The sequence below is a fragment of the Pelmatolapia mariae genome, linkage group LG16_19 (genome assembly GCF_036321145.2).
Source record: "Pelmatolapia mariae isolate MD_Pm_ZW linkage group LG16_19, Pm_UMD_F_2, whole genome shotgun sequence".
Lineage (NCBI taxonomy): Eukaryota > Metazoa > Chordata > Actinopteri > Cichliformes > Cichlidae > Pelmatolapia > Pelmatolapia mariae.
In genome coordinates this window covers 61,093,321-61,103,902 of record NC_086241.1, presented here as the reverse complement: position 1 = coordinate 61,103,902, position 10,582 = coordinate 61,093,321, and the positions used below count along the sequence as shown (strand labels likewise).

The 10,582-nt window shown below is 38.5% G+C and overlaps 2 protein-coding genes across 5 annotated transcripts in view; both read left to right on the top strand.

Annotated features, from left to right (window-relative positions):
* Window positions 1-2,851: 2,851 nt before the first annotated feature.
* Window positions 2,852-6,397, top strand: med6 (mediator complex subunit 6). The gene is made up of 8 exons (XM_063498799.1): window positions 2,852-2,902; window positions 3,829-3,988; window positions 4,197-4,288; window positions 4,498-4,580; window positions 4,677-4,785; window positions 4,949-5,064; window positions 5,165-5,192; window positions 5,496-6,397. The coding sequence occupies exons 1-8, from the start codon at window positions 2,881-2,883 to the stop codon at window positions 5,624-5,626; spliced, it is 741 nt and encodes a 246-aa protein (XP_063354869.1). The 5' UTR covers window positions 2,852-2,880; the 3' UTR covers window positions 5,627-6,397.
* A 1,085-nt stretch (window positions 6,398-7,482) lies between these two features.
* The window catches only part of pcnx1 (pecanex 1), a 37,935-nt gene continuing 34,835 nt past the window's right edge, over window positions 7,483-10,582 (top strand). For all 4 annotated transcript variants that reach the window (XM_063497389.1, XM_063497388.1, XM_063497387.1 and 1 more), the window contains exons 1-2: window positions 7,483-7,811; window positions 9,182-9,396. In XM_063497389.1, the coding sequence (XP_063353459.1) occupies window positions 7,659-7,811; window positions 9,182-9,396 (368 nt within the window). In that variant the 5' untranslated portion in view covers window positions 7,483-7,658. The remainder of the gene's footprint in view (window positions 7,812-9,181; window positions 9,397-10,582) is intronic.

Genomic DNA, 10,582 nt, shown 5'->3' with positions numbered 1-10,582 from the left:
TTGTAGCCTGCTCTCGTATGTTTCTCTTCAAACGCGCCGATTGGTCGATACACACAGAGCCAGTGTTCCCATGGGGGTCCCACACCAGGAAGAAGAGGTTTAATATAATTATCAATTTATCTGAAGATAATTTTATTATCAGTTCGTTTGCAACCTGTGAGAAATGAGAGGGAAGTTGCAGTCCTGTATTTGAATTAACATTTTTTTAAAAGAAGAAATGATTCTATTTCCCCTTCAGACGCCAGTGGTAATTTGTGGCCCAATCGGGGATTTCTTGTATTGTATTTCTAAATAAGGCCAAATGACCGTGTAATAAATTGCCGTATTTCATCCTTCCTAAGCCATCTCACCCCAGAGGAAAAACTTGATCGGAGTGAATACAATTTGACTTCTTCTTTTTATGTCTTTTTTTGGTGTCACGCTTGTCTTAAAGTAGAGGAATGTAGTCATCTCTACTCAGAGGAATCAGAAAAAGCTCATCCGGCTCATTTTATCTCTACAGAGCAGCTTTGCCAGAGCAGCTACTCTTGACAGACTACAGACACCTAATTACAGACTATGATGTCATTCGGATGGGGTTTTTGCAGGATGATAGTGTTATTAGTCTCTGTTATGAAGACGGAGGGGCATGTGTAGGAGCATTTTCGGGCATACGGTTTCATTTTGACTGGGCATTTTCTCGGCAGCACTGAGCGTGTGTCAGGTTGTTTGTTCACCGTGTCTCTCCTGTCACTGTCACTGGGGCAATGAAGTCAGCTGTCTGTCTGGGTGTGTCTCTGGAATTTCAGCGTTGAACAAATGCTGCTGATCAGAAATAAAGACCATGTAACCCATGAAATCGTTATCACGCGCCTGGGATCTACAGCATGCTGCTGTCAACAAGTGCGAACACGTGTAAAAATGTCTCTGCAGTTCTTAGCCTTACTATAAGAGTTTGTATGCACTGAAAGTGAGGGTAGAATTTTACCAAATTAAGAATGACCACACCATTTATAACATTGTGTGTGTGTGTGTGTGTGTGTGTGTGTGTGTGTGTGTGTGTGTGTGTGTGTGTGTGTGTGTGTGTGTGTGTTTTAAGTCAATACTAAATACTAAATGAGATCAGTTAAATCTACACTCCGAAAATATGCAACGTTATTGCATGTTTGTAATAACTTAAAGATCTTAATATATATATATATATATATATATATATATATATATATATATATATATATATATATATATATATATATATATATATATATATATATATATATATATATATATATCGTGTTATATTTTTAAGTGTAATATGATTGGTGCTTAATAGTAACATAAATATAAAAGTGGCTTGTTACCTGACAATTTTTTTCTTTTAAAAACTAGTTGACAATCTTACCAAACTAACTAAACAGATTACCTTATTATTATACCTCCAGAAGTCTGTGCACACGTCCACAATGGAGTATAACTGAGGGTATAAGGAAAGGGAATTAGGCCTAAAAGGAAAAGAAAAGTTATAAGAAAAATGGCAGGCATCAAAAAACATTTCAATACATCTACTGGCAAAATGTTGCCCTCTGGTGGCGAAATAATAAAATATTATTATTTTATCCTAGAATGATAGCATATTTTCTATCTGTGATCAAAAATAATAATAAAACACTTTTGCACAATTTTCTGTCCTACACTCCACTTCATGCATGCACTTTTTAAATACATGATGAATAAACATTCATTATTCTGCATTATTTCTGAACACTCAGGTGAAATACATCTCTTAACCCTCTGCAGTCTGCATAAACACAAAATCTGGGAGTGGATGGTGCAATCATCTGCATACTGTAGACAGCTTATTTCACTCTAGATAGTAATGACTGGTAAGTGGGGAGGATCATATTTATTCTAAAGTGAATTGATTGATTGATTGATTGATTGATTGATTGATTGATTGATTGATTGATTGATTGATTGATTGATTGATTGATTGATTGAAATTCTTATTGAGAGAAAAGCTACAGGAAACGTCGGTAAACATGCTCCCATCTCATGGATTACTGAGTACGGACCAAAACATGTGAGACTGGGCAGTGCTGCTGACTGATCTGGTGATGAGCAGCAAAGGAGTTCCACTGAGACTGTGCTGCCTCCAGTCCTGCTCATGCTTTACACCTAAGAATTTCAGTACACCTCTGGGCTGTGCCAATTACAGAATGTATTTGTGATGGGCAGGAGGAGGACTACTGAGCACCACTGGATATTTTTTGATGAGTGGACTGGGAGGAGTTCTGCTTGTGAATAATAAGGCTAGAGGTGGAGATAGACTTCAGAAGGAAGAGGAATACCAAATGAACGGTGTCTATCCTGGGACAGGAAATACCTAGGTGTCTATATCCACAAGCTAAACAATTTCCCAAAAAAGCTGAGATCCTTAGAGTTGGTCACACCCACAGACTGAATAAACTGATGATAAAGGCTAGCTCTGTGACTAGCTGTAAATTGGAGACTAGTAAAGCTGTGGTGAAGAGAAGGTCACTGAATAAATTGTAAATAAATTATTTAAAAGGCATCTCTTCTGACAGACTAATTCAGCTCTGCTGCCACAAAAACAGAGAGAGGAAAGTCTTTCATACCACATGCCATCACCCTCTTTAACATTATATATCTGTCATATCATTATTATTAGTATTATTAGTATTGTTATTCGTATTACTATTATTAGTAGTAGTAGTAGTAGCAGTAGCAGTAGTAACAGAAGTATTTCACCACCATTTCAGCTGCTGTAGCAAAAGCATTTCTCATCTTAATCACATTCTCAGCCGAAAAGTACAATGACGTAATCAAAGTACGACCTAAAGCGCCAGAGACGTAATCTTTAGGAGACAATTTGTTTATATCATGGCGTCGGTGGATTTCAGAGGTAGCTAAATCCATTATATTCTTTTTTTTAGATGTGCAGTTTAATTAGTATAAGAATCTCATGTTATTTGTAACTTCGAAACAGCGCCTTGATTGGTTTTTTTTCTGCAGCTTCAAGCTTATTCGTTTGTGCTACAAGCAAATCTGTTAACCAGTAGCGTCTCCTTCGCTTTTTATTAGCATATCGGCTAGCATAGCTTATGCTGTCTGCCAGAGCCTTAGAATGACTTTTGGTGGTACACAGTTACAGTTACAACAGAAAACAACTTCAAGTCATTGTAGCCTTCAGTTTTACAGTATAGTGAGTTATTCATCTTTGGTAAAGTAATGTCTGCATAATTGGTAATATGGACGCTGCTCACTGGTCCGTTTAGCTGTTCCGAGTTATATTTATGCATTATCTTTATTCATGTATCCTAACATCTGATAAATATACTGGCAATAGAGAAGCATATAAAAGATGAAGCTATATTATGTAGTTTGATTTTATTTGATATAAAATCAAGAAATACAAATAGCTGCTCTGTTTGAGCATTATTTCGGATCTGCTGAGGAACTCAGCTCTCACAAAACGCACAGTTTCACAGTGAGATAAGTCATCTGTTAATAGAGTGTCTTGTTATTACCTGAAATAAAACCTTTTATTATCAAAAGCCTAATCATGTTAATCAGGAAACCAGAATTACCGTCATGTTTCCTTCATCAACATTTGACCCACACAGACATACACATGCACACAAAAAGAAGGCATCTCTATAGTTGTGTAACAAGACATTTTCATCAATAAAATGCTATCAGTATTGCCAATATCCATGTCAAGCTGAGATGTGATTTCATCCCTAACATATAAATGCACTCACAGTTATTTCTCAGGCAGCATCAGTTAATAATATAATTTCATAAACTGAATGCTTGTTTAATTTCCAGATAACCTTCTCGGGATATCCTGGGTGGACAGCAATTGGGTACCAGGTCTTAATCCTGGGAATGTGCTGGAGTACTTTTCTGACAGAAGCAACCCTTTCTATGACCGTACCTGCAATAATGAGGTAGTGAAGATGCAGCGGCTTACCGTGGATCATCTGAAGTAAGTTTGTTTTATAGATGGAAATTTGATACAGAGCAGTGAAAAGGTTTTTAAAAATATTACTTTAAGTATTATGAAGGGAGACATTCTGATCAAAATCATATTGTCAAGTAGAGCCTAAACACACACACACACACACAGACAAGTACTATTATAATATCGCCACATCTGCCGATTTGTGAAAACATTGCTTCTGTCTCATTTACAGTCAGATGGTGGGAGTTGAGTACATCCTTCTTCATGCTCAGGAGCCAATTCTTTATATAATCCGTAAACAACAGAGGCAGTCACCGACACAAGGTGAGTTCCAAAGTCTGATTGACTATAGTCTGTTTCAGTCCTTCTATTTACTTATACTGTTTACCACTGGAGTTTTTTGTATAAAATTTCAGCTGCATAAAAATGGTAATTATCAGTCGAGCTGGATAACACTCAAGCCGTTATTTGTTAGATTTGTAAAGTCTTCATTTCACATCAGTTGAATTTCTGCTTCTCTGTTCATACTACAGTGGTTCCCTTGGCTGATTACTACATCATAGCTGGAGTCGTGTATCAGGCTCCAGACCTGGGAACAGTTATCAGCTCTAGAGTGGTAAAAATATTCATTGTAATTCTGTAAAAGATAAGTTTGTGTAACATTGATATAAAAAAAATCAGTGTTATTTATATTAATCATATCTGTTTTTAGCTTTCCGCTGTACATGGAATCCAGTCTGCTTTTGATGAGGCCATGTCATATTGTCGCTATCACCCATCCAAGGGATACTGGTGGCACTTCAAGGACCATGAGGAGAGAGGTAAGCGGTTTGGCAGTTTACAATTTAGATGTTAAAGTTCTGATTATCAGTCATGTGATGTGATCACAAATACTAGCAACAAAGGAGTCTGAACCTGTTTTCCTTGTTTTAGTTTAAAATAATGACTTTGACAGAAGGTGATTAACATAAATCTCTTGTACAGAAAAAGCCAAACCAAAGACTAAGAAGAAAGAGGAGCCTAGCTCTCTGTTTCAGAGGCATCGCGTTGACACACTCCTTTTGGACCTGAGGTCAAAATTTCCACCAACTTTCTATCAGGTACTGTCAGCTATTGTCAAGCTTGTTCATTTGAACTTTGAGTCTAAGAGGAGTCAATCGTATTGATTTTGTTTTGTTTTGCTTTTCTCTGAACTTTTAGCCTAAGCCTGGTGAGAAGCCCATTCCAGGTATGATATTTAAAACAGTTTTTTGTTTATAGATCATTATGATACATAATAAGAGTCTATCAGGGTCTGTCTGGAAGTGCTTAACACTCTGCAGATTACTAAGATATTAATTTATTTTCATATGTGAAACATTGCTTTTACTTTCAGAATTGAATTCATGTTGTTTGATTAAACTAAAGAAAATCAATTTGTTTTTCTGCTGAATATTTCAATTTTAAAATCAGTTAAGTTTTATTTTTTAATGTCTGTCCTTCAAGGCCAAATTCTTGAGTTTACTTTTAACTACAGGCTTTTGTTTTGCAGTTGAGGTGAAAAAGGAACCTGAACCTCCCGCAGAAACAGTGAAGCAAGAGGAGAGAGAGCAGGCAACCAAGTCCTCTGCCCCAGCTCCACCTAACAAACCACCTCCTGAGAAAAGAGCAAGACTACAGTGACAGCCATATTTGTCAGACACTGGGAAGGTTGCGCACAGCTCTGAAAAGTCCTACATCACTCACTGGGAAAATGACTTGAGACATTTGTGTTTCCTCCCCAACTCTCTGCTTATTTGATCAATTTTTAGAATACTGAAAATAAAAGGAGTCAGTTGTTTATGTCAGTGTTGAGACTCCTTTTACGCTGCAGCATTAGTCCTGTGCCCTTGATAGGCTTCAAGCAGCTGCAGCACAAACAAGCAATTTGAAGTGGGGGAGGATTTTTTTTTTTTTTTTTTTTTTTTTTTATGATGATAAGCTGACATCAGCATCGGTGTCAGCTTACTGTCAACATCATCTTAATGTTTCTGTTGTAGTGACTTCAGAGGATCATTTAATTCGCTGTCTGCTTTACAAACAAGATGTGTCATCTCATCTGCCAAGCAAATGGCCTCTTGACCCGAACATGGCTTGTTCATTTCAGACACTTTCATCTCCTTCGGAAGAAATGCCCTGCTTTTGTATGTTTTTTTAATATACATTAAATGGTATTGATTAATGTGTTCTGATCTGTTTAATTCTTAACATTTAACAGGCTTCACATTTATTTGATCTGTTTTTCTTCTGTTTTATTTCAACCTGTAATTAAGATTCGCTGGACTGTAGCATTTTTCCTGTCTTGCGTCAACCCTGATTTCTTTATATCATGCTACTTTGGATGATGGCTGCCTTTTGTTCTGTTCCCTGTCAAAATGATCTCACACTGCGTCATCTGGTTTCTGGGGATTTTGTTGTGTGTTTTGTGTGACACTTTCCACTTCTACTTATTGGAAGCAAAATGTAAAGAAATGAGGGGTGGCTCAAGAATTTTGCACATTACTGTATCTGTGCCTGATTCTTATTAATCTCATGATCTGAGTTCATGGGTGGTTGTAGGTTTATTCATTCGTCCCATTTTGTACCTGATTACACTAATTTTGAAGGATTTGTGATAACTGGCAATGAGTCCTTCACATTTCTGTGGAGGATTTTTGAACCACTCTTCATTGAACAACACAATCAGAGCTCAACTTGCTGGTGTGTTTCAGGTCATTGTCTTACTGTATTAGTCAAGTATGCTTGAGCTTTGGTGCACAAACTGGCTGGATATGCTCCTTCAGGATTTTCTGGTAGAGAGCAGAGTTCATGGTTCGATCAATTACAGGAAGCAGTTCTTTAGATATGCTGCGTTCTTTTGTGACCTGGATGAGTCATCGAACCCTTAGAGTAATTTTGGTACCTCGGCCACTCCTGGGAAGGTCCACCCATGTTCCAAGTTTTTTCCATTTGTGAATAATGGCTTTCACTGTGGTTGGCTGAAGTTTCTAAGCCTTTGAAATATCTTTGTAATCCTTTCCAGGCTGACAGATATCAGTGACTTTGTTTCTCAGTTGTTCCTTTAGATCATGACATGATATGTTGCTTTTTAAGATCTTTTAACCTACTTCAGTTTGTCAAATAGGTTTTATTTAGGTGATTTCTAAATTCATTCGCGTACCATTTTGCATCCTTAATGTAGCAGGTATTTTTTTAAGCGACAGGTGTCGCCATTTAGTCATATTTAGTATAAAGCTCCATATATGTGGCTGATTTTTAAAATTTTATTTCGTACGTTTATGCTCTCTGCCATCACCCTGTTGAGTCACAATCAAATAAACATGCCTACTCACTGAAAAATATAATTTTCCAATAAGGAGAGCGAGTGAAAACCAGAAGGGTGAAGGCACAAAGTTTATACGTATGGTCTTATATTTAGTGTAAACAGTACCGATGCCACGAAGAAGAACTTCCTCGCAGGGCGTGGTGGGATAGCAGTCTTCCTCAGTGGAGGACTGAACAGTGCCCCAGCTGGCTGGCTAGCTGCAGAGAGAAGATGGCTGCAGAGGGGATTTTCAGGCCAGTGTCTGAAAACAGAGCGCTGTTTGTCATGTTGAACGACGACTAGCCCCAGCGTGTCACCCCGGTTGTTGTGTCGGTCGGTTCCGCCTGGATTCGTCGGAGGGGATAAAACAACATGGGGTCGCAGACTTTGCAGATTCTGAGGCAGGGGGTCTGGGCTTCAATCACAGGCGGATGGTACTACGACCCCGATCAGAATACGTTCGTCAACGCTTTACATCTCTACATCTGGCTCTTTCTGCTATGTTTCCCCTTCACGCTGTACATGGTGAGCCGCTTTGTCTCCTTTTTATTTTATTTATTTATTTTTACCTCATAGACTGGTATTTCTTTATGTATTTGTCATGACTGTTGACAGCTTAAGTTAACCAAACCAACTGTCCGTTAGGTTAGCAGCCACAGCTCACTAACGGTCGGTCTCGGTCTATTATCTGGAGCGGGGACAATGTAAGCTCACATTAAACTAAGGAAACGCAGTGGGATATTTGAAGTATAGTGGAATTATCCAAATTATCCATCAAGCAAAAGCATTTCTTAGCAAATAAACCTTATTCTGGTGGAGACGTTAACAAAAGAGCCTTTAACTCCTTCAGGTTTCAGTCTACTGTCCATCAACTAGATCGTACCTAAACGCTCTTTTGTTCATATTCTGTGTTTCGGTTAAGGTCCACTTGGATATTTACACTGTGTCAGGCTGTAATCAGTGAATTTATTTTCCCTTCCCCCATCTTTATCTATTTGTTGTCCTCCGGTCGGCAGTGATTTTCGGTATCACCAGTTTTCAGAAGCTACCAGCTGTGACTGTAGGGGCACAGTTCACAAGGATGTTAGCAGTGATCTTGCCCGTGTAAAAGCCCAGGAATCAGAATCATATAGCTGAGAGCTGCTTGTTCAGTTTTTTCATCTCAAAATGTCTTTGTTTGCGAGTTTCCTAAACAGCTTTACTTTCTTAAGGTGCTCTTTTCTGTGGCACGTCAATAAAAGGTTGCTTGCAGAATGATTCTGCCAAACTTTATGCCCTGCACACATAAAATGCACATTTATAACTGCTGGCATGATTGTGAATGTCTGTGTGCTCACTTCTATATAGAGAAACTGGGGTGTTTGAAATAGGTTTGTGGTTTCCTTTCTATTCCTGGAGTGGAAATGCTTTGGTCAGCTCTGTGGTTTATATTGAGCCGCAAGTTTGAGTTGCGCTGCTGCTGTTTGTGAGAGCTACGAGCAGATGCAGGAGGATATCTCAAGGACAAGAGAGAGCCTAGAGCCCATCTAGTCACCTCTTTCTGTAATAGCCTCCTTGTCAGCTGCACTAAGCAGACATAAAATTCATAATCAAATCTTAAGACACTGCAGATGTGTCATAAATAATTGGGACAATAGGTGCAATAATGTAATTGTCTTTTTTAGCTGCATTTAGCAGAGCTAATTTTCTCTGTGACAGTGCTTGGTTCCAGTTCACGGGTTTATAAATGATGTGTCATCGTGTCTGAATGTCCAAATTTAATCAGCATCACTCCTGGGCTGCTGAGATAAACACAGGAAAGAAAATGGATATAAAATGCTGTAACATGGGTAAAAATGAAACCGTAAGAGGGTTGTCTATATAACCTTTTTCCCTACTTCTTCCTCTACTTCCAGGCCCTACCGCCAACCATGGTGATAGTTGGAATCTACTGTGGTGTGATTGCTGCCATGTTCCTGCTGCTGAAGACGGTGAATTACCGCCTCCACTATGCCTTGGATGAGGGGGAGGTGGTGGAGCATCAGGCTAAGGAGAATCAGGGGAACAGAGGTGGCACAGAGGGGGCTATTGATGGAGGCGTGACCCGAAGGGAGGACAGCAATGGCCCAGGGTAAGTTCACGTTATAGTCTGTGGATTTAATATCTGGAGATGGAGCACTGTAGTGCACAACTGATAAAATATTCTGTAGAGGATGTACAAGATCATTAAGCAGAAATAAATCGCACTGTAAGATGAGTGATCAGAAAGTGTGACTGACTTTAAGTGATCAGTCACTTAAAGATCATGTGATCTGTCATTGTCTAATGGAGCTGAGGAAGGAGGTCTAGAGTAGTGATGACTCCGGAAAACACACAAGTTACTCAAAGGTTAGCTGGGTAGCTGCTTTAGGGTGACTTCAAATTATTAAACCATACATGCTGACACCACTTCAGGAAGTTACTTTTAAACAAACTGTTTAGTGACATTTAATTTCTCCTCAGCTAAAACATCTGTTATGAGGCGCTGTTCTAAAAACCATTGCAGAGTTTTCTGTCCGTCTCAATAATATTGCCAACACTTAAGTTTAGATTCATCCAGAACTATTGTGTTTTTCTTTAAAGCTTAACAAATGTGTTGGATGCATTTTCTGGGCCATAAATTTCTATGAAGCTGATTTTTTTTCTTTTTTTTAAAATTCTGTCTGTAAAACTAGTGTTACTTACATTAGCGGTCTGTTTCATCCCCTGCATTTTCTGGTTCATTTGTGTGTTGGTTTTGTTTTGGCACGCTACCAGCACTTGTAGGCCAGTGAAGTGGCGTGAAAGTGTTGGCAGGAAGATTCATCATGTCTCCCACATGTTTGCTTTAAAGTACAAACCAAACGAGGGAGTACTCCTTAAAGGGAAAAAGAAAAACCTCCAGAGGGCTACCAGTTGACAAAAAATAGAGGTTTTACAGTTATTGCCATGTGCTTTACACAGCATGCACTGGGTTTTATTACTTCTTTTCCTCCCAATTTATTGGATCTGTCATATTGGCAAAGCTCTTGAAGCAAGCATCATTATTCAGCAGCCATCTTGAAATGCTTTCAGGCACTTATTTGGTTAGTTATTTTGAAGCATTATCTTATTTAAATGTAATTTCAGTGTTCACAATGACATAAACTAAAAAGATCTTAACATTATTTCTCATTGGCCACATAAATCTACACTTATCTTTAACAGTACAGGTGTATAAGTGCTTTCAATTAATCCCCACCTTTTGTGGGGATACGTTTCATCAGTGTTAATATTAAGAAACAGTAGTACATTGTAGG

Coding starts and splice junctions, on each gene's coding strand:
- med6 (XM_063498799.1), top strand. CDS start 2,881: ATGGCGTCGGTGGATTTCAGAG. Junction 4,786..4,948: donor CAAGGACCATGAGGAGAGAG/GTAAGCGGTTTG, acceptor TCTCTTGTACAG/AAAAAGCCAAACCAAAGACT. Junction 5,193..5,495: donor TGGTGAGAAGCCCATTCCAG/GTATGATATTTA, acceptor TTTGTTTTGCAG/TTGAGGTGAAAAAGGAACCT.